General features: G+C 41.3%; 1 protein-coding gene across 1 annotated transcript in view; it reads left to right on the top strand.

Annotated features, from left to right (window-relative positions):
- The window catches only part of AHNAK2 (AHNAK nucleoprotein 2), a 64992-nt gene that overhangs the window by 33836 nt on the left and 6628 nt on the right, over positions 1–24528 (top strand). Inside the window, exons 5-7 of the mRNA XM_083353168.1 lie at positions 4667–4808; positions 7616–7797; positions 10723–24343. Coding sequence (XP_083209294.1) covers positions 4667–4808; positions 7616–7797; positions 10723–24343 — 13945 coding nt within the window. The remainder of the gene's footprint in view (positions 1–4666; positions 4809–7615; positions 7798–10722; positions 24344–24528) is intronic.

The following is a 24528-nucleotide window of genomic DNA, read 5'->3' as shown; positions in this document are numbered from 1 at the left end:
CCCAACCCTATACTTATCCTAAATAGACTCCATCCATTTTGTACCCATTCTTCTATAGTAGGCAAACTATCCTTCTTCCAATATTGTCCCACCAGTAACCGTGCTGCTGTTATCAAGTTCAACATCAAATTGATTTCTTTAGTATCACAATCTACAACAATACAATTGTTGGAGAAAATTGTGGAGAAAACTTTATCTTTCTCTTAAAAATCTTTTGAATGTTCCACCAAATTTTAATCCAAAAAGCTTTTATATTTCTGCAAGTCCACCACATATGAAAATAAGTAGCATCTAAACTACCACATCTCCAGCATTTAGACTGTAGGTTAGGATACATGTTAAGACAACTTTTTGGGATCCAAATGCCATCTATAAAACATTTTATAAAAATTTTCTCTTAAATTTTGAGCCTGAGTAAATTTAACATTTCTGACCCAGATTACCTCCCAAATATCCAACGGAATTGGTTCCTGTATGTTTTGTGCCCACTTTATCATACAATCTTTAACTAATTCCGTTTCTGAGTCCAATTCAATTAAAACATTATATATCCTCTTTATATGTGCATGATTTAAATCTCTAATTTGTTTTACTAAGTTTTCATCTGTAATTGTAATGCCAACCTTCTGATCCAGCTTCCACCTAGCTTTCAGTTGGGTGTATTGGAACCAAGAGTAACTTATGTTTTCTTGTTTTAACTCATCTAATGATTTAAGTTGCCAATTATTCCCTTCCAATCTAAGTAATTCCTTATAGGAAAACATATCCAAACTCACTCCCATAGATACACCTTCTATCGTGTGTCCGGGAATTCCCCAAATCGGTATTTTATAATTTAACTTATAATAATTACACTAATATATATTCTGTCGATCAGAAGGTCGGCAGTTTGGCAGGTCGAATCCCGAGTGCCAAGTAACAGAGTGAGCGCACCTGTTACTCGTCCCAGCTTCTGCCAACCTAGCAGTTCGAAAGCACGTAAAAATGCAAGTAGAAAAATAGGGACCACTACGGTGGGAAGGTAACAGTGTTCCGTGCGCCTTTGGCGTCTAGTCATGCTGGCCACATAACCCCGGAGACATCCTCGGACAAGCGCTGCTCTTTGGCTTTGAAATGGAGATGAGCACCGGCCCCTAGAGTCGGAAACGACTAGCACACATGTGCGGGGGAAACTTTACCTTTACCTACTGTATATTCTGTCACTCCAACATAAATTTAAAATAAGCAAGTTGTATGAATTCTTCACCCACTATCACATTCTCTTTTTATTAATGTTTCTGCACACAGCCCTGAACACACTCACAGCAAATTATCACTCCAATCAGCACTGATAGCACTACTGCAGCTAGAATTGGGCCTTTACATTGAATAAGTGATTGGAGCTATCCAAACTGGCAAACAGCTGATTTGCTACAGATGCAGTCCTGTTCTAAGAACGGATATCATTCCTAATAAATGCCAACAATAATCCTGCTGTAAATTATGCATAGATTCCCTTTGCTAGATTATAATATAATTCAGTATGCTACTATTATACAAGTAATCCTCGACTTACAACCATCATTTAGTGACCCTTTGAAGTTACAATGGCACTGAAAAAAATGACTTATAAACATTACTCATACTCATGACCATTGCAACATTCCCATGGTCACACAATCAAAATACAGATGCTTGGTAACTGGTTCATATTTATGACAGTTGCAAAGTCCCAGAGTCATGTGATCATCTTTGGTAACCGTCTGACAAGCAAAGTCAATGGAGAAACCAGATTTACTCAACAACTATGTTACAAACTTAACAACAGTATGGTTCACTTAACAACTGTGGCAAGAAAGGTTGTAAAATGGTGCAAAACTCACTTAACAAGTATCTCACTTAGCAACAGAATTTTTGGGCTCTATTGTGGTCATACGTTGAGGACTAGCTGTAATTGTCATGCTGCATAGAGAAACATTATTTCTGTTTCTGTTCTGTTTTAAAGGCGACAAATATAGAACATAAAATTTCCCCAAACCTATCTAGAGACTAGTTGATAGCATAAGAGCTCTTTAGTTCAAGCTGGTAAACTAGCTGGCCTTTGAACAATTAAACAAGTCCTTTTAAATTCTCTTAAACCCTTTTAAATTTAGGCTCTCCAATCACATTTTACATCTTAGTATGTGTGACTAAGTCCAGTAGGCTACTTGTAGTTTTCTGGCACTGATCTGTTTGAAATAATGCAGGACTGGGAATTCTGTGGAAAGGCTAGTATGCATATTTTTTCCATAATGTTTATTCAAGTTATTTTGATGCCTGATTCATTTACAGTTGAATACCTATGTAAATTAACAGGATTTGCAAGTGGCTGAAGTCAAATTATAGCCATTAATGTTCTAAATATATTCATTTTACTAAATGAAAAGGAAAGAAGGAAGGAAGGAAGGAAGGAAGGAAGGAAGGAAGGAAGGAAGGAAGGAAGGAAGGAAGGGTTAAAGTACTATGATAATAAAATTAGGTTCTGTAGAAAACAAAATCTCATTTGGAAGAAGCCATTAATGTTCTGTTTTTAAGTAGACAATTATATTACCTTAGCATTTTTCAAAATTAAATACTAGAAATTGAAGAGTGTGAGAAAGATCTGTAGTACTGGTTGAACAGGTGGAATTATGCAGCTGCTAAAATGTTCAATGCAGTCTTGTTCTGCTTTAACAGAAGTATTACATCTAAATTACAGGAAGTAATATTTCTTTGGTCAGGCCATATGTCTCCCCCCCCTTTAAAGGGATATGGAGAAACTAGAATAGGTTGAGAGAAAACTTACCAGGCTGAGAAACAATGTAGCTGGCTGACAGGCCGTACTCAGCGTGTGGTCCTCAATGGAACCACATCTACATGGAAGGAAGTGTGTAGTGGGGTGCCCCAGGGCTCTGTTCTGGGCCCAGTGCTCTTCAATATCTTCATTAATGATTTGGATGAGGGGATACATGGGGAACTCATCAAATTTGCAGACGACACCAAGCTGGCAGGAATAGCCAATACTCCAGAAGATAGGCTTAAGATACAGAAGGATCTGGACAGACTCGAACACTGGGCACTATCTAACAAAATGAAATTCAATGGTGAAAAAAGTAAGGTTCTACAGTACATTTAGGCAGGAAAAATCAAATGCATGGGTATAGTATAGGTGGTACCTTGCTGAATAGTAGTAACTGTGAGAGGGATCTCGGAGTCTTAGTAGACAATCACTTCAATATGAGCCAGCAGTGTGCTGCAGCTGCCAAAAAAGCCAACACAGTGCTAGGCTGCATTAACAGAGGGATAGAATCAAGATCAAGTGAAGTACTAATACCACTTTACAATGCTTTGGTAAGGCCACACCTGGAATACTGCATCCAGTTTTGGTCACCACGATGTAAAAAAGATGTCGAGACTCTAGAAAGGGTACAGAGAAGAGCAACAAAGATGATTAGGGGGCTGGAGGCTAAAACATATAGGGAACGGTTGCTGGAATTGGGTATGTGTAGTTTAATGAAGAGAAGGGTGAGGGGTGACATGATAGCAGTGTTCCAATATCTCAGGGGCTACCACAAAGAAGAGGGAGTCAAGCTATTCTCCAAAGCACCTGAAAGCAGGACAAGAAGCAACGGATGGAAACTAGTCAAGGAGAGAAGCAACCTAGAACTAAGGCGAAACTTCCTCACAGAACAATTAACGAGTGGAACAACCTACCTCCAGAGGTGGTGAATGCTCCAACACTGGAGGTTTTTAAGAAGAGACTGGACAGCCATTTGCCTGAAATGGTATTTCCTGCCTGAGCAGGGGGTTGGACTAGATGACCTCCAAGGTCCCTTCCAACATTATTATTATTATTATTATTATTATTATTATTATTATTATTATTATTATTATTATTATTATTATTATTATTATTATTGCTTGGAAACCAAGCTCTATGAGAAATGAATAAAAAAATCAAGGAGTTAGGTATGATTAGCTGAAAAAAAAGAATACTAAGGAGTAATGCAGGTGCCTAAAAGCTCATTACATGGAAGAGAAAGCAAATCAACACAGTCCTTTTCAACGAATATATCTTATAATTTTATGAATTGCTGGTGACTGTAAATAGTATTGTCATAAGATCCAGAGGAATGAAGATATGTGTTCTGAGGGTTTTTTTTTCAGGAACATGTGGCTTTTGAAAAATAATTATACATATGTAAGGTATTAAGCGTAGACATTTAGATGGAAGATTTTATCATTGCTGATTGTTTAATTCTCATTTAAAATTACTTGTCTTCCATTCCAAAAATTTCAGAGAGATGTTTATATCTTCTAAAAATCTTTATCTGCCTGTCATGGATCATTAAGAAATATTAATACTTTCTTGTCAAATCCTACATTCTGATCTTGTGATAGGCTTATCCACAGTGCTCATCCAGCAAGCTGATAATAAATCTAATCTCTAAAAAACCTTGGTATCTGTTGTATAATTTTGCTTGTCTTTCAGTGCCAGGAAACGTTTGTGGTGTTTTAGTAAATTTAATATGTGATATTTCTGGCAATATGATACAGTCAAGGTTATGATTATGATAATGACAGTGTGAGTGACCTCATGATATAAATGAATTGAAGAATGCACTAATTTAGAGATGAGATTTAATAGCTTAATTTTGGGGACTACTAGGAATCTATGGAAGTGACATTACAAACAGAAGTGGAATCTGGCGCAAGTGGATTCAGTGTGGCCGGTGGGGGAGCCGAAGGCATATTTGTGAAGCAAGTGCTCAAGGAGTCCTCAGCATCAAAACTATTTAGTCTAAGAGAAGGTACAGTATTGCTCTCGAATTATATTTACATTTTCTCTTAAAATCATTATCTAAGAAAATGGTCATATCTTTAAAGCATACATTAAAAAAATAATATACAAACTTCCGGGTTTTGGCAGTAGCACAGGAGCCGAGGGATTGCGGGGCTCCGCACCCTATGGCTGATTTCTGCCTGCCAGGGGACCCTAAATGGGCCTGAAGTTGCCCCATAGAGGCAACATAGAAGGGGGGAAGTCCCACCGTTTGTGGAGAGACAGTGGTCGATCTGATCAGTTTGGGAAAAGCCCTCCAGAAACTGGCAGGAGAAGAGGCTAGCTATCTTAACTTCCGAGTCTAGCCCAAGCTACAAGCAACAAGTCCAAAAGTACTACTTCAAGCTGACTGTAAACAACGTGTGATTTTCTCTCTTCTTCTTGGAAATTGATTTCTTAGAAAAAAAGGGGGAAAAAAGAAAAACCCCAAGAAGCAAAAAGCCTCTGAAAGTGAGAAAGAAGGGGACCTTTGCCCCACCCTCCTGCACACGGAAGCAGCAAATTAAACCTTTCCAGGGGAACAGAAATATATTGAAATGAAAAGAATATAAGACTTAATTTGGATAAGTTTGAAATCGGTGGATTCTATTAAGATTTTCTTTTTATATCATGAAAATAGAAGTAAATAATTGTTTATTACTGAGAGAACTGGTGCTGACATCTAATGGTGGATGAAAATATACAACAGCTGCTCTATTACAGGGACTGGCAAGGCTCAGGAAAAGATAAATTTGATTCTGGTGACCTTCAATGTCTTAATAACAGAGAAGAGCTGTGACAAAAGAAAGAAAGAAAAAAGAAAACATCTTGGGCTTTCTACAAAGTGAGAATTATAAACTCTAAAAAAAAAAGAATTGACCTTTCTGGATTACAAATACTAACAGCTGTGAATCTAAAGCTTTCTGCAGAGAAAGGAAAACCCTGATTTTTGGCTATCATGAAAAACCAAAGATCCACAGAAAGAATATACCAAGAAAAACAAATACTTTCCAGAAGGAGACCTATGCTATGTTGCAACTAATCCAAGCAACAATAATCTGAAACCACAACGAAATTAAACATAACCTTGAAAACATAAATGAACACATCTCCAATTTAATTTTACAACATAAAAATTCTCAGAAAATATAAATAGAGAGTGAGCAGAAAAAACAGACAACTAAATACGAGACAGAGGAGAGAGATTTAAAGATGGAATTTAACAAGACAAGGAAGTATGACTTAACCCAGATGGAAAAAAATTTACAGGAAACTCTGGAAATGGAAAAGACAAACTACACTTTAAGATTACAAAATAAGTTTGAGGACAAGAAAAAAGTTTTGGCAAAATGGATTTTGCCAGAAGAATTATGAGAATTTGAGAGACAAAAAATAATAAATAAAATCAAGAAAGAAAAAAAGGAAAAGATTTTCAGTGAATACGAAGGGGCGAAACCTTCCTATAAAAACATCTTACCTGTTTTGCCTTTTGTATCTGCAACAACATTTATAAGATTATGGGAAGATTCTTTGATTCATTGAAGCATATTGAACAGGGAAGATGTTGGGGGCGGGGGAAAGGGTAAAGAGAGAGTTAAGAAATTAGATGATGGAATTACCAGAGGGAGTATTTAAAAATTAAACATTTGTTTCAAAATGGTTAAAGAAATAGAAAGAGTTTGAATATAAATAAAAATTTGTTTTTTGACATGAGAAATATAAAAATGTTGGGATGGTTTACATAAAAGAAATGTTTTCTCTGTTTATTCTTTTTCTCTCTTATTTATCTTTAAAACATGAGAAATGTAAAAATGTGATGGCTTGTATGAGAAAAAAGGGTTGAATATTTAAGTGTAACTAATTTTGAGAAAATCTTAACTAGTAAGAATGTTTTGAATATTGTGGGGAAAACAAATTTAAATAAGAATATAAACAGGATTTATGATGAGGCAATCAAGATGATCAATGAAAAGAAGCTTTATATTGATGTGGTTATTATTTGCAGAAACACGAGAAAATGTTTATATTTAATTGGCATTTATTTAAATAACTATTAATTTAAGGTTGACAAAAGAGAATATTATTGAAAGAAGAGGAAATCAAGTAAAGCTATTATATGGACTATAGAATTATAGAAATTAATTGTTATTGATTGTTTTTTAAACACTAACCCAGATAAAATGATGTTTACCAAATATTAAGGTGCATGTTAAAAATCAATGAAACATATTTTAAAACATATTTTTTAAAAATAAAATAAAAACATAATATACAGTACTTTATAAAAGGTATGCACATTGATGAACATTCTGCAGGGCATGGTAAAGTAGTACAAGTAGTCCTCGACTTAACGCCCAGATCAAAGTTACAATGGACCCCCCAGAAGGTACATATGACTTGGATTTGAAGTTCTGATGGTTGCCCCTACGGGCCATGTGATTGCATCTGGGCACTCAGCAACTAGCCTGTATTTATGGCTGTTTGCAACATCTTGCAGTCACACAACTGCAATTTACTGTGTTTTTTGCCAATTGCAGTGTTCACTTTATGACTGCCATGTTCACTTACTGGCCACAACAGAAAAGACTGTAAAATTGAGCATGGTCTCTTGTTTAATGACCTGCTTAATGACCAGTATAATTTACAACCATAATTCTGGGCTCAATTACGCTTGTAAATTGAGAAGTATCTGTATATACTTTTGAAAACTGAATGAAAAGTAGTATAATTTGCAAATTCAGACAAGGAACTGATGGATTTATCTGATCATCTTAAAGCCCTGTTTCTGTTTTCTAGGTGATCAGCTTTTGAGTGCCACAATCTTTTTTGATAACATCAAATATGAAGATGCACTTAAAATACTACAGTATTCTGAACCATACAAAGTACAGTTCAATCTTAAAAGAAAACTTGTTGGGAAAGATGAGCTGGAAACAATACATTCTGGAACACAGTCCAAAAAGGAAAAATTAAGTCAGGTAATATATAATTCTTGAATTATACTATGGATTAAGCTGTAATCATGAAAATCCACCTATTAGTGAAGCAATTTTAGGAGTTTTTTAAAAAAATTCCCCACCCTACCAAAAGGGAAATAAAATTTGAGGCAAAATTTTGAGGTTCTTCCCTAGGATAAGTGCAATGAAGAGATACAGGGTATTCCAAAAGTCAGGCTCCATCGACAATTTCTTATATAATTTATTTTAATTGTTTGAATTTATTGCTGTTTTCTTCTAAGCATTTCCTTACTTGTTTGATGCCTGATTTTTAAATGTTTATATCTCAGCTCATTTTATACTCACTATGTCCCTAAGATTTAGATGAGATAAAGTTAAGATGAGAAAAATTAACTAACCTAAAACCACAGCAGCAGCCAAAAAAGCTAATACAATCCTGGGTTGCATAATCAGAGGCATAGAATCAAGATCATGCGAAGTATTAGTACCATTTTATAAAACCCTAGTAAGACCACACCTGGAATACTGCAACCAATTTTGATCCCCATACTACAAAAAAGATGTTGAGACCTTGAAAAAAGTTCAGAGAAGAGCAACTAAGATGATCCAAGGCCTGGAAACTAAAATGTATGAAGACTGGCTGCAGGACTTGGGTTTGGCTAGTCTAAAGAAAAAAAGAAATAGGGGTGACACAATAGCAATATTTCAATATTTGAGAGGCTGTCACAAAGAAGAGGTGGGTCAAATTATTCTCCAAAGCACCAGAGGGCAGGACAAGAAACAATGGTTGGAAACTGATCAAAGAGAGAAGCAACCTTGAATTAAGGAGAAACTTCCTGACTGTGAGGACAGTTAACCAGTGGAACAGCTTGCCTTCAGAAATCATGGGCACTCCATCACTCGAGGTTTTTAAGAAGAGACTAGACAGTCACTTGTCTGAAATGGTATAGGTTCTTCTGCTTGAGTAGGGGGCTGGACTAGAAGACCTCCAAGGTCCCTTCCAGCTCTATTCTGTTCTATTTCTGTTCACTCAGTTTGCTCTTGATCTGCTGCGTTTCTGCTCAGGAAATATTTGAAAGTAAGGCAACTCAATTCTCACTATAAATTTAACAAAGAAACAATTTTACAAAATAAAATTTTATAAAAACACATTACAGCAATTGTTACTACTAGCTATAGAAAGTAATAGAGTCTGTGATCAGAAATGGATTTTGCACAGCTCCACCTGTATATGTCCAAATCATTATTAAAGAATTTTTACAAAGATAAAAGATAAAATGAAAAAATATTGAAGAAGGGTTGGAAAGGAATAAAGATGAAGAAAAAAGGATGTGAATTTCAACCACCTTTAATCACATTCTCTCCAATTGAGCCATTTGTATGTTTAATCAAATTTCTTAGCCCACTTTATTATGCAGTCTTTAACTTAATTTCAAATCTTAGTAAAAGTTGGTACATTTTAGCAAATACATGTTCATCATTTATACATAATTCTGTTTCAAATTGCATTTTGTCTTATACCTGATAGCTTTTTATTAATATTAAACCTTTCCCTTCATTGTGCATAAGAAAATTATTGAAAAATAAATCCCTCTGCAGTCATTTGTTCTCCTGATTTCATCTTCTCAGTTTTCCTGTACTAATAAATCTTGATACATTAACCATTTTTGTGCCTGTTGAGCCCATTAAATATTTTGGGGCGTAGCTTGGGTTTATATCTGTTCCATATTTTCAATATAATATTCCTAACATAATTTTTGAAATCTATCTTTAATTTTATCATACCACAAAATTCATTCTAGATTGTGCTCTTACAGTTCTAACATTCTCTTATTTCTTAACAGTAGCAATTCTTTTATCCAAACCAAACAGGAGGCTGCAAAATACAATTTTAAGTCAGGCAATCACAATCTTTTTTTGTATTTTAGACAATTTTTACATTTAACCTTATAATTCCAAAGAATTATAATTTGAGCTTGGTCATTTATATCTCAAGTGAGAACTCTGGGTTGTGGGTGCTCCAACACTGGAGGTTTTTAAGAAAAGATTGGACAACAAGTTGTCTGAAATAGTATAGGATGCCCTGACTGAGCAGGGGGTTAGAGTAGAAGATCTCCAACATCCCTTCCAACTCTGTTATTCTGCTATTCTGATCTATTTGTTTATTTTCTTGGCTATCCAAGATATTTTCAGGAGTCTTCTCCAATATTAAATTATGAAGCATCAAAATTCTTTCTTTCCTGCTCTTCATATCTTAAGTTGATTGATTGGTTGATTTTTCATTGATTTTTCACCTTTCTGAACCGCTCATCTCCCTTAGAAAGAAAGTATGGACTGTGCACAGTTGAAATATTAAAAGATAAAAACAGTACATAAAAGTTAGAAAATTTAAAAAGAGACAAGCATGATAAAACATGTTTAAAATTAATTAAAAAGTGAAAACAACATTCTCCATATAGCATTGATGCTGATACCACCACACCAATTGCCAGTTGACTTCCAGATCCAATTCAAGCCTCTGGCTGTCACCTTTAATGATTCAGGGTCTGGATTTTAGCTACCCACCTAGGAACATTCAATAAAGAGGTCTTGTATCCTACATAAGCATTCCTTGTTACTGATTAGTCAGGGTGCCTTCTCAGGAATAGTAATCTACCAGTCATTTCGATGGGCCTTTCCATTGTGATCTTCAGAAAGACAGTAGTTGGTAGTATTTTACCAAGTCTCTTTGGCTAAGCAAAATTTTTAAATCGTTATTTTTAAAAAAAAAAAATATTTTATTTCTGATGCCCGTAACTGCACAAATTGTATTTATTTTAATTCAGATTTGGGGAGTTCACTGTAACATAGTATAATCCTTGTAAATAAAAATTAAAAATGATATAAATAATGCTCCATATATACTTTCATAAACAAACCTATTCATTTTAGAATTTTTCTCCCCAGGGAATGGATACAATGGAAATATCTGAGAAGACAATCTCAGAAGAAGATAAAGCAAACTTAATTGTAAAACAAAGAGTGGGAAGACAAAAAAGAACCAAGAAGGATAGACTCTCATGGCCAAAATTCCAGTCGATTAAAGGAAAGAAGATTTTGGGACACAGAAGATCTCGAAGTACATCAGATGCATATGATCATGGGATTCCAGATGTTTCTCCCACAAGCACCGATACAGAATCACAATTTCTGCCAGAAGAAATTCATGGGAAAATGAAAAAACGAAGCCAAAAGAAACTAAAGTTTCCAACTGTTGGATTCAAGATGCACAAAAGTAAACAAGAACCGTATGAAATAAATCCATTCAAAGAATATGAGAATGATACTACTATGGAACTCTCCGAGGTAATGACAACAGAGTATACTTCATTAAATGTAGACAGAAAACCAAAAGAAAAAGAGCCAAAAAGAGGTGTATCAGACACAGTATTTCCAATTCCACAACATACAAAAAAATACCCTGCTGTTGAAGTAACTATTTCAAAACCCAAAGAGAAAAAACAAGAACCTACAGTTGTAAAAACACAGATGAAAACAGCAATAATTCATACTGAAGACATTACAGACTCTCAGATCAAAATTTCACAAAACATTCCAAAAATAAGGAAAAAAAAGCTAAAAGATTCAAAAGTACAAATTGAAACCGAATATCAGAAACAGGAAAAAGGAAAAGAAACAAATATTGCTACCAAGTATGCATTACCACAAATTGAATGTACCAAAGTTGAGGTGGACATCAAAATGCCTAAAATGGATTTCTCCCTTCCCAAAGCTGACCATGAGGCTACTAAACCTGAGCTTAAGATGGGAGAAATTACTGGTGATATCAACATCTCATCATCTGACATAAAGTCAATAGCAGGCCAGGGCATTTTGGAATTGAAAACACCAGACCGAGAAAGAAATATTCTATCAGGCGAAATTCCTGTAGAAGGCTCAGCCATTACTCTGGAAGATGAAGAAAGTAAGTTCAACATGTTAAAATTACAAATGCCCAAATTTGGGATTTCACTTCCCAAAGGGAAAGGTGTTCCAGAGGAAGAACAGTCCATGTCTTCTGTGGAAGCAGACCTCCCCAAAGTATTTCCAGAGATTGAAGCCAACATTAACTTGACAGAAGTTGACATACAAGGACCCAGCCTGGATGTGGAGATGAGAGATAAGGGCAAAATCAAAATGCCTGCACTGAAGATACCTAGTGTCAAAGTTGCCAAACTGAAACCGGCAGAAGTAGGGATCACCGTGCCAAAGATTGAGGCTGATGCCACCCTTCCCAAACGAAAAGTTGAAGGGTCTGATGCTGCAGCAGTTGTACAATTGCCAGAGCCTAAAGACAACATTGATGGGGGAGGCCTGAATATACACATGCCTAGTGACAAGAGTGCCAAGCTCAAAGGGGCAGAAGTAGGGATCTCCCTGCCAAAGGTTGAGGCTGATGTCACTCTTCCCAAAGTAAAAGCTGAAGTGTCTCATGGTGCAGAGGCCGTAAAATTGCCAGAGGCTGAAGGCACCATCGACGGGGGAGGACTGAAGATACAAATGCCAAAGTTCAAGATGCCCAGCATGGGATTCTCCAAACCAGACATCAAGGGCCCCAAAGTTGATGTGGATATCAGTATGCCTAAAGTGGACGTTTCTCTTCCTGAAGCTGAGCTCCATGTTGAGAAACCTGAGGTGAAGGGAGGAGACATTGCCATATCAGCACCTGAACTAAAGATTCCAATGGACTTGGCCAGCCTGGAACTGAAAGCTCCCGACGTAGCCATAGAGCCTCCATCTGGAAAGGTTTCTGTGCAGGGCCCTGATGTTAAGCTGAAAAGTGGGGATAGGAAGTTCCAAATGCCCAAGTTTCATATGCCAAAATTTGGAGTTTCAATGCCCAAAGGGAAAGGTGTCCCAGAGGCAGAAATCAGCATCCCTTATGTGGAAGCAGAACTGCCCAAGACAGAATTGAAAACAGAAATAAAAAAGCCGTCTGTGCAACTTGAAGCTGATCTTAAGCTGCCAGAAATGGAGGTAGATGCACCTAGATTGGATGTGGAGATTGGAGATAAGGGCAAAATCAAAATGGCTGAAGTGAAAATGCCTAGCGTCAAGGTCCCCAAGCTCAAAGGGCCAGAGGTTGCGATCTCCCTACCAAATATTGAGGCTGATGTCACCCTTCCCAAAGTAAAAGCTGAAGTTTCTGATGATGCAGATGACATAAAATTGCCAGAGACTGAAGGCACCATCGATAGGGGAGGACTAAAGATACACATGCCAAAGTTCAAGATGCCCAGCATGGGTTTCTCCAAACCAGACATCAAGGGCCCCAAAGTCGATGTGGATGTCAGTATGCCTAAAGTAGATGTTTCTCTTCCTGAACATGAGCTCCATATTGAGAAACCTGAGGTGAAGGGAGGAGACATTACCATATCAGCACCTGAAGTAAAGATTCCAACGGACATGGGCAGCCTGGAACTGAAAGCTCCCGATGTAGCTATAGAGCCTCCATCTGTGCAGGGCCCTGATGTCAAGCTGAAAAGTGGGGATAGGAAATTCCAAATGCCCAAGTTTCATATGCCCAAATTTGGAACTTCAATGCCCAAAGGGAAAGGTGTCCCAGAAGCAGAAATCAGCATCCCTTCTGTGGAAGCAGAACTGCCCAAGACAGAATTGAAAACAGAAATAACGCTGCCCTCTGCGCAGCTTGAAGCTGATCTTAAGCTGCCAGAAGTGGAGGTAGATGCACCTAGTTTGGATGTGGAGATTGGAGATAAGGGCAAAATCAAAATGGCTGAAGTGAAAATGCCTAGCGTCAAGGTCTCCAAGCTCAAAGGGCCTAAAGTGGACGTTTCTCTTCCAAAAGCTGAGCTCCATGTTCAGAAGCCTGAGGTGAAGGGAGAAGACATTACCATATCGGCACCTGAAATAAAGATTCCAAGGGATATGGCCAGCCTGGATCTGAAAGCTCCTGACGTAGCCATAGAGCCTCCATCTGCAAAGGTTTCTCTAGAGGGCCCCTATGGTAAGTTGGAAAGTGGGGATATGAAATTCCAAATGCCCAAGTTACATATGCCAAAATTTGGAATTTCAATGCCCAAAGGGACAGGTGTCCCAGAGGCAGAAATCGATGCCCCTTCTGTGGAAGCAGACTTGCCCAAGGCAGAAATGAAAACAAAAATAACATTGCCCTCTGCGCAACTTGAAGCTGATCTTAAGCTGCCAGAACTGGAGGTAGATACACCTAGCTTGGACGTGGAGATTGGAGATAAGGGCAAAATCAAAATGTCTGAAGTGAAAATGCCTAGCATCAAGGTCCCCAAGCTCAAAGGGCCAGAGGTTGGGATCTCCCTGCCAAAGGTTGAGGCTGATGTCACTGTTCCCAAAGCAAAAGCTGAAGTGTCTGATGGTGCAGAGGCCATACAATTGCCAGAGACTGAAGGCACCATCGATAGGGGAGGACTAAAGATACATATGCCAAAGTTCAAGATGCCCAGCATGGGTTTCTCCAAACCAGACATCAAGGGCCCCAAAGTCGATGTGGATGTCAGTATGCCTAAAGTTGATGTTTCTCTTCCCGAAGGTGAGCTCCATGTTGAGAAACCTGAGGTGAAGGGAGGAGACATTACCATATCAGCACCTGAAATAAAGATTCCAATGGACTTGGCCAGCCTGGAACTGAAAGCTCCCGACGAAGCCATAGAGCCTCTGTCTGGAAATGTTTCTGTGCAGGGCCCTGAGGTTAAGCTGAAAAGTGGGGATAAGAAGTTCCAAATGCCCAAGTTTCATATGTCCAGATTTGGAGTTTCAATGCCCAAAGGTAAAGGTGTCCCAGAGGCAGAAATCGGTGTCCCTTCTGTGGAAGCAGACCTACCCAAGACAGAATTGAAAACGAAAATAACATTGCCCTCTGCGCAACTTGAAGCTGATCTTAAGCTGCTAGAACTGGAGGTAGATACACCTAGCTTGGACGTGGAGATTGGAGATAAGGGCAAAATCAAAATGCCTGAAGTGAAGATGCCTAGCGTCAAGGTCCCCAAGCTCAAAGGGCCTAAAGTGGACATTTCTCTTCCTCAAGCTGAGCTCCATGTTGAGAAACCTGAGGTGAAGGGAGGAGACATAACCATATCGGTACCTGAAATAAAGATTCCAAGGGATATGGCCAGCCTGGATCTGAAAGTTCCCGATGTAGACATAGAGCCTCCATCTGTGCAGGGCCCTGATGTCAAGCTGAAAAGTGGGGATAGGAAATTCCAAATGCCCAAGTTTCATATGCCCAAATTTGGAATTTCAATGCCCAAAGGGAAAGGTGTCCCAGAAGCAGAAATCAGCATCCCTTCTGTGGAAGCAGAACTGCCCAAGACAGAATTGAAAACAGAAATAACGCTGCCCTCTGCACAGCTTGAAGCTGATCTTAAGCTGCCAGAAGTGGAGGTAGATGCACCTAGTTTGGATGTGGAGATTGGAGATAAGGGCAAAATCAAAATGGCTGAAGTGAAAATGCCTAGTGTCAAGGTCCCCAAGCTCAAAGGGCCTAAAATGGATGTTTCTCTTCCAAAAGCTAAGCTCCATGTTCAGAAACCTGAGGTGAAGGGAGAAGACATTACCATATCGGCACCTGAAATAAAGATTCCAAGGGATATGGCCAGCCTGGATCTGAAAGCTCCTGACGTAGACATAGAGCCTCCATCTGCAAAGGTTTCTGTGGAGGGCCCCGATGTTAAGGTGGAAAGTTCGGATATGAAATTCCAGATGCCCAAGTTCCATATGCCCAAATTTGGAATTTCAATGCCCAAAGGGACAGGTGTCCCAGAGGCAGAAATCGGTGTCCCTTCTGTGGAAGCAGACCTACCCAAGACAGAATTGAAAACAAAAATAACATTGCCCTCTGCGCAACTTGAAGCTGATCTTAACCTGCCAGAAATGGAGGTAGATGCACCTAGCTTGGACCTGGAGACTGGAGATAAGGGCAAAATCAAAATGGCTGAAGTGAAGATGCCTAGCATCAAGGTCCCCAAGCTCAAAGGGCCAGAAGTTGGGATCTCCCTGCCAAATATTGAGGCTGATGTCACTGTTCCCAAAGTAAAAGCTGAAGTTTCTGATGATACAGATGACATAAAATTGCCAGAGACTGAAGGCACCATCGATAGGGGAGGACTAAAGATACACATGCCAAAGTTCAAGATGCCCAGCATGGGTTTCTCCAAACCAGACATCAAGGGCCCCAAAGTCGATGTGGATGTCAGTATGGCTAAAGTAGATGTTTCTCTTCCTGAAGATGAGCTCCATATTGAGAAACCTGAGGTGAAGGGAGGAGACATTACCATATCAGCACCTGAAGTAAAGATTCCAACGGACATGGGCAGCCTGGAACTGAAAGCTCCCGATGTAGCTATAGAGCCTCCATCTGTGCAGGGCCCTGATGTCAAGCTGAAAAGTGGGGATAGGAAATTCCAAATGCCCAAGTTTCATATGCCGAAATTTGGAATTTCAATGCCCAAAGGGAAAGGTGTCCCAGAAGCACAAATTGGCATCCCTTCTGTGGAAGCAGACCTGCCCAAGACAGAATTGAAAACAGAAATAACACTACCCTCTGCGCAGCTTGAAGCTGATCTTAAGCTGCCAGATGTAGAGGTAGATGCACCTAGTTTGGACGTGGAGATTGGAGATAAGGGCAAAATCAAAATGCCTGAGGTGAAGATGCCTAGTGTCAAGGTCCCCAAGCTCAAAGGGCCTAAAGTGGATGTTTCTCTTCCAAAAGCTGAGCTCCATGTTCAGAAGCCTGAGGTGAAGGGAGAAGACATTACCATATCGGCACCTGAAATAAAGATTCCAAGGGATATGGCCAGCCTGGATCTGAAAGCTCCTGACGTAGCCATAGAGCCTCCATCTGCAAAGGTTTCTCTGGAGGGCCCTGATGGTAAGTTGGAAAGTGGGGATATGAAATTCCAAATGCCCAAGTTACATATGCCAAAATTTGGAATTTCAATGCCCAAAGGGACAGGTGTCCCAGAGGCAGAAATCGATGCCCCTTCTGTGGAAGCAGACTTGCCCAAGGCAGAACTGAAAACAAAAATAACATTGCCCTCTGCGCAACTTGAAGCTGATCTTAAGCTGCCAGAACTGGAGGTAGATACACCTAGCTTGGACGTGGAGATTGGAGATAAGGGCAAAATCAAAATGCCTGAAGTGAAAATGCCTAGCATCAAGGTCCCCAAGCTCAAAGGGCCAGAGGTTGGGATCTCCCTGCCAAAGGTTGAGGCTGATGTCACTGTTCCCAAAGCAAAAGCTGAAGTGTCTGATGGTGCAGAGGCCATACAATTGCCAGAGACTGAAGGCACCATCGATAGGGGAGGACTAAAGATACACATGCCAAAGTTCAAGAGGCCCAGCATGGGTTTCTCCAAACCAGACATCAAGGGCCCCAAAGTTGATGTGGATGTCAGTATGCCTAAAGTTGATGTTTCTCTTCCCGAAGGTGAGCTCCATGTTGAGAAACCTGAGGTGAAGGGAGGAGACATTACCATATCAGCACCTGAAGTAAAGATTCCAATGGACTTGGCCAGCCTGGAACTGAAAGCTCCCGACGAAGCCATAGAGCCTCTGCCTGGAAAAGTTTCTGTGCAGGGCCCTGATGTTAAGCTGAAAAGTGGGGATAAGAAGTTCCAAATGCCCAAGTTTCATATGTCCAGATTTGGAGTTTCAATGCCCAAAGGTAAAGGTGTCCCAGAGGCAGAAATCGGTGTCCCTTCTGTGGAAACAGACCTACTCAAGACAGAATTGAAAACGAAAATAACATTGCCCTCTGCGCAACTTGAAGCTGATCTTAAGCTGCCAGAACTGGAGGTAGATACACCTAGCTTGGACGTGGAGATTGCAGATAAGGGCAAAATCAAAATGCCTGAAGTGAAGATGCCTAGCGTCAAGGTCCCCAAGCTCAAAGGGCCTAAAGTGGACGTTTCTCTTCCTGAAGCTGAGCTCCATGTTGAGAAACCTGAGGTGAAGGGAGAAGACATTACCATATCGGTACCTGAAATAAAGATTCCAAGGGATATGGCCAGCCTGGATCTGAAAGTTCCCGATGTAGACATAGAGCCTCCATCTGTGCAGGGCCCTGATGTCAAGCTGAAAAGTGGGGATAGGAAATTCCAAATGCCCAAGTTTCATATGCCCAAATTTGGAACTTCAATGCCCAAAGGGAAAGGTGTCCCAGAAGCAGAAATCAGCATCCCTTCTGTGGAAGCAGAACTGCCCAAGATAGAATTGAAAACAGAAATAACGCTGCCCTCTGCGCAGCTTGAAGCTGATCTTAAGCTGCCAGAAGTGGAGGTAGATGCACCTAGTTTGGATGTGGAGATTGGAGATAAGGGCAAAATCAAAATGCCTGAAGTGAAAATGCCTTGCGTCAAGGTCCCCAAGCTCAAAGGGCCTAAAGTGGACGTTTCTCTTCCAAAAGCTGAGCTCCATGTTCAGAAGCCTGAGGTGAAGGGAGAAGACATTACCATATCGGCACCTGAAATAAAGATTCCAAGGGATATGGCCAGCCTGGATCTGAAAGCTCCCAACATAGACATAGAGCCTCCATCTGCAAAGGTTTCTGTGGAGGGCCCCGATGTTAAGGTGGAAAGTTCGGATATGAAATTCCAAATGCCCAAGTTCCATATGCCCAAATTTGGAATTTCAATGCCCAAAGGGACAGGTGTCCCAGAGGCAGAAATCGGTGTCCGTTCTGTGGAAGCAGACCTACCCAAGACAGAATTGAAAACAAAAATAACATTGCCCTCTGCGCAACTTGAAGCTGATCTTAACCTGCCAGAAATGGAGGTAGATGCACCTAGCTTGGACCTGGAGATTGGAGATAAGGGCAAAACCAAAATGGCTGAAGTGAAGATGCCTAGCGTCAAGGTCCCCAAGCTCAAAGGGCCAGAAGTTGGGATCTCCCTGCCAAATATTGAGGCTGATGTCACTGTTCCCAAAGTAAAAGCTGAAGTGTCTGATGATGCAGATGACATAAAATTGCCAGAGACCGAAGGCACCATCGATAGGGGAGGACTAAAGATACACATGCCAAAGTTCAAGATGCCCAGCATGGGTTTCTCCAAACCAGACATCAAGGGCCCCAAAGTCGATGTGGATGTCAGTATGCCTAAAGTAGATGTTTCTCTTCCTGAAGATGAGCTCCATATTGAGAAACCTGAGGTGAAGGGAGGAGACATTACCATATCAGCACCTGAAGTAAAGATTCCAACGGACATGGCCAGCCTGGAACTGAAAGCTCCCGATGTAGCTATAGAGCCTCCATCTGTGCAGGGCCCTGATGTCAAGCTGAAAAGTGGGGATAGGAAATTCCAAATGCCCAAGTTTCATATGCCCAAATTTGGAACTTCAATGCCCAAAGGGAAAGGTGTCCCAGAAGCAGAAATCAGCATCCCTTCTGTGGAAGCAGAACTGCCCAAGACAGAATTGAAAACAGAAATAACGCTGCCCTCTGCGCAGCTTGAAGCTGATCTTAAGCTGCCAGAAGTGGAGGTAGATGCACCTAGTTTGGATGTGGAGATTGGAGATAAGGGCAAAATCAAAATGCCTGAAGTGAAAATGCCTAGCGTCAAGGTCCCCAAGCTCAAAGGGCCTAAAGTGGACGTTTCTCTTCCAAAAGCTGAGCTCCATGTTCAGAAGCCTGAGGTGAAGGGAGAAGACATTACCATATCGGCACCTGAAATAAAGATTCCAAGGGATATGGCCAGCCTGGATCTGAAAGCTCCCAACATAGACATAGAGCCTCCATCTGCAAAGGTTTCTGTGGAGGGCCCCGATGTTAAGGTGGAAAGTTCGGATATGAAATTCCAAATGCCCAAGTTCCATATGCCCAAATTTGGAATTTCAATGCCCAAATGGACAGGTGTCCCAGAGGCAGAAATCGGTGTCCCTTCTGTGGAAGCAGACCTACCCAAGACAGAATTGAAAACAAAAATAACATTGCCCTCTGCGCAACTTGAAGCTGATCTTAACCTGCCAGAAATGGAGGTAGATGCACCTAGCTTGGACCTGGAGATTGGAGATAAGGGCAAAATCAAAATGGCTGAAGTGAAGATGCCTAGCGTCAAGGTCCCCAAGCTCAAAGGGCCAGAAGTTGGGATCTCCCTGCCAAATATTGAGGCTGATGTCACTGTTCCCAAAGTAAAAGCTGAAGTGTCTGATGATGCAGATGACATAAAATTGCCAGAGACTGAAGTCTCCATCGATAGGGGAGGACTAAAGATACACATGCCAAAGTTCAAGATGCCCAGCATGGGTTTCTCCAAACCAGACATCAAGGGCCCCAAAGTCGATGTGGATGTCAGTATGCCTAAAGTAGATGTTTCTCTTCCTGAAGATGAGCTCCATATTGAGAAACCTGAGGTGAAGGGAGGAGACATTACCATATCAGCACCTGAAGTAAAGATTCCAACGGACATGGGCAGCCTGGAACTGAAAGCTCCCGATGTAGCTATAGAGCCTCCATCTGTGCAGGGCCCTGATGTCAAGCTGAAAAGTGGGGATAGGAAATTCCAAATGCCCAAGTTTCATATGCCCAAATTTGGAACTTCAATGCCCAAAGGGAAAGGTGTCCCAGAAGCAGAAATCAGCATCCCTTCTGTGGAAGCAGAACTGCCCAAGACAGAATTGAAAACAGAAATAACGCTGCCCTCTGCGCAGCTTGAAGCTGATCTTAAGCTGCCAGAAGTGGAGGTAGATGCACCTAGTTTGGATGTGGAGATTGGAGATAAGGGCAAAATCAAAATGCCTGAAGTGAAAATGCCTAGCGTCAAGGTCCCCAAGCTCAAAGGGCCTAAAGTGGACGTTTCTCTTCCAAAAGCTGAGCTCCATGTTCAGAAGCCTGAGGTGAAGGGAGAAGACATTACCATATCGGCACCTGAAATAAAGATTCCAAGGGATATGGCCAGCCTGGATCTGAAAGCTCCCAACGTAGACATAGAGCCTCCATCTGCAAAGGTTTCTGTGGAGGGCCCCGATGTTAAGGTGGAAAGTTCGGATATGAAATTCCAAATACCCAAGTTCCATATGCCCAAATTTGGAATTTCAATGCCCAAAGGGACAGGTGTCCCAGAGGCAGAAATCGGTGTCCCTTCTGTGGAAGCAGACCTACCCAAGACAGAATTGAAAACGAAAATAACATTGCCCTCTGCACAACTTGAAGCTGATTTTAACCTGCCAGAACTGGAGGTAGATACACCTAGCTTGGACGTGGAGATTGGAGATAAGGGCAAAATCAAGATGCCTGAAGCCAAGATGCCTAGCATCAAGGTCCCCAAACTCAAAGGGCCAGATGTAGGGATCTCCCTGCCAAAGGTTGAGGCAGATGTCACCCTTCCCAAAGGAAAAGCTGAAGTGTCTGATGGTGCAGAGGCTGTAAAATTGCCAGAGGCTGAAGGTGACATTGATAGGGGAGGATTAAAGATACACATGCCAAAGTTCAAGATGCCCAGCATGGGATTCTCCAAACCAGACATCAAGGGCCCCAAAGTCGATGTGGATGTCAGTATGCCTAAAGTGGACATTTCTCTTCCCGAAACAGAGGTCCATGTTGAGAAACCTGAGGTGAAGGGAGGAGACATTACCATATCAGCACCTGAAGTAAAGATTCCAAGGGATACGGCCAGCCTAGAACTGAAAGCTCCCGACGTAGCCATAGAGCCTCCGTCTGGAAAAGTTTCTGTGCAGGGCCCTGATGTTAAGCTGAAAAGTGGGGATAAGAAGTTCCAAATGCCCAAGTTTCATATGTCCAGATTTGGAGTTTCAATGCCCAAAGGTAAAGATGTCCCAGAAGCAGAGATCGGCATCCCTTTTGTGGAAGCAGACCTGCCCAAGACAGAATTGAAAACAGAAATAAAAATGCCCTCTGTGCAACATGAAGCTGATCTTAACCTGCCAGAAATGGAGGTAGATGCACCTAGCTTGGACCTGGAGATTGGAGATAAGGGCAAAATCAAAATGGCTGAAGTGAAGATGCCTAGCGTCAAGGTCCCCAAGCTCAAAGGGCCAGAGGTTGGGATCTCCCTGCCAAAGGTTGAGGCTGATGTCACCCTTCCCAAAGTAAAAGCTGAAATGTCTGATGATGCAGAGGCCGTAAAATTGCCAGAGACTGAAGGCACTATCGATAGGGGAGGACTAAAGATACACATGCCAAAGTTGAAGATGCCCAGCATGGGATTCTCCAAACCAGACATCAAGGGCCCCAAAGTTGATGTGGATGTCAGTATGACTAAAGTGGACATTTCTCTTCCCGAAGCTGAGCTCTATGTTGAGAAACCTGAGGTGAAGGGAGGAGACATTACCATATCAGGACCTGAAGTAAAGATTCCAAGTGATACGGCCAGCCTAGAACTGAAAGCCCCTGATGTAGCCATAGCGCCTCCATCTGGAAAAGTTTCTGTGCAGGGCCCTGATGTTAAGTTGGAAAGTGGGGATATGAAATTCCAAATGCCCAAGTTTCATATGCCCAAATTTGGAATTTCAATGCCCAAAGGTAAAGGTGTCCCAGACGCAGAAGTTGGTGTCCCTTCTGTGGAAGAAGACTTGCCTAAGACAGAACTGAAAACAGAAATGACACTGCCCTCTGTGCAGCTTGAAGCTTATTGTAAGCTGCCAGAAGTGGAGGTAGATGCACGTAAACTGGATGTGGAGATTGGTGATAAGGGCAAAATCAAAATGCATGACGTTAAGATTCCTAGTGTCAAGGTCCCACATCTAAAGGGGCCAGATGTAGGGATCTCCCTGAAAAAGGTTGAGGCTGATGTCACCCTTCCCAAAGGAAAAGCTGAAGTGTCCGATGGTGCAGTGGCCGTAAAATTGCCAGAGGCTGAAGGCATGATCGACGTGAGAGGACTGAAGATACAGATGCCAAAGTTTTTGATGCCCAGCATAGGATTCTCCAAAGCAGACATTAAGGGTCCCAAAGTCGATGTGGATGTCACTATGCCTAAAATGGATGTTTCTGTTCCCGAAGCTGAGGTCCACATTGAGAAACCTGTGGTGAAGAGAGGAGATATTACCATATCAGCACCAGAAGTAAAGATTCCAACAAGCTCAGTGAACCTGGAAGTGAAAGCTCCCGACGTGTTAGTAGAGCCTCCATCTGGCAAGGTTTCTCTGTACTGCCCTGATGTTAAGTTGGAAAGCAGGGATAGGAAGTTCCAAATGCCCAAATTCCATATGCCCAAATTTGGAATTTCAATGCCCAAAGGGAAAGGTGTCCCAGAGGGAGAAATCAGCTTACCCTCTGTGGACGCAGACCTGCCCAAGACAGAATTGAAAACAGAATTAAAAATGCCCTCTGTGGAATTTGAAGCTGATCTTAAGCTGCCAGAAATGGAGGTAGATGCACCTAGTTTAGAAGTGGATATTGTTGATGAGAGCAAAATGAAATCGCCTGATGTTAAGATGCCTAGCATCAAGATCCCCAAGCTCAAAGGGCCAGAAGTAGGGATATCCCTGCCAAAGGTTGAGGCTGATGTCACTGTTCCCAAAGTAAAAGCTGAAGTGTCTGATGGTACAGAGGCCGTAAAATTGCCAGAGGCTGAAGTCTCCATCGATAGGGGAGGACTAAAGATACACATGACAAAGTTCAAGATGCCCAGCATAGGATTCTCCAAACCAGATATCAAGGGCCCCAAAGTCGATGTGGATGTCAGTATGCCTAAAGTGGACGTTTCTGTTCCTGAAGCTGAGCTCCATGTTGAGAAACCTGAGGTGAAGGGAGGAGACATTACCATATCAGCACCTGAAGTAAAGATTCCAATGGACTTGGCCAGCCTGGAACTGAAGGTTCTCGATGTAGCCATAGAGCCTCCATCTGGAAAGGTTTCTGTGCAGGGCCCTGATGTCAAGCTCGAAAGCGGGGACAGTAAATTCAAGATGCCCAAGTTCCAAATGCCCAAATTTGGTATTTCAAAGCCCAAAGGAAAAGGTTTCCCAGAGGGAGAAGTCATCATACCATCCATGGAAGGAGACCTTCACAAAACAGGACTGAAAATGGAAATCACTCTGCCCTCTTCAGAGCTTGAAGCTGACACTACTCTTCCAGAAGTTGACATGGAGGCCCCAAGCCTGGACGTGGATGTTGAAGAGAAGGGCAAGATCAAAATGCCTGGAGTGAAGTTGCCCAGTGTCAAGCCGCCCAAGCTCACTTCACCAGAAGTAGACATCTCCGTTCCAAGAGTTGAGGTGGAGGTCTCTGCTCCCAAAGCTAATGCCGAAGTGCCTGATTCTGAGGCTGCCAGCAAAGTGGTGGAAGCAGAAGGCGGTCGTGAGAAAGGCAGGATGAAAATACACATGCCAAAGTTCAAAATGCCCAGCATGGGTTTCTCCAAATCTGATATCAAGGGACCCAAAATAGATTCAGATGCCGGCATGCCTGATGTACACACCTCTCTTCCAAAAGTTGAGCTCAGCACTACAAAACCCCAGCTTACAACAACTGAATTGGAGGGCAACATTGGAATAGCAGCCCCTGAAGTAAAGATTCCCTGGGTCCCAGTCACTGTGGAGCTGGAAGCTCCTAACATAGAAGTACAAACTTTTTCAGGTAAGGTTATTGTACAGGGAGAGCTTTGAGCTTGGTAGTGGGGTAATAAGTTCAAAGGTTCAAATGCCCTTGCTGGGCACCCTAACACCCTAGTTCCTTAGAAGCAGACCACCCCAAAACATATAATTTGAAATCCTAGTTGATGAACCTGAAGCTGAAATACTGTAAAACTGCCAGTAGTGGAA

This window comes from Vipera ursinii (assembly GCF_947247035.1).
Source record: "Vipera ursinii genome assembly, chromosome: 1".
Classification (NCBI taxonomy): Eukaryota; Metazoa; Chordata; class Lepidosauria; order Squamata; family Viperidae; genus Vipera; species Vipera ursinii.
Note: the sequence above shows the minus strand (reverse complement) of the source record. Positions and strands in the feature narration are given on the sequence as shown.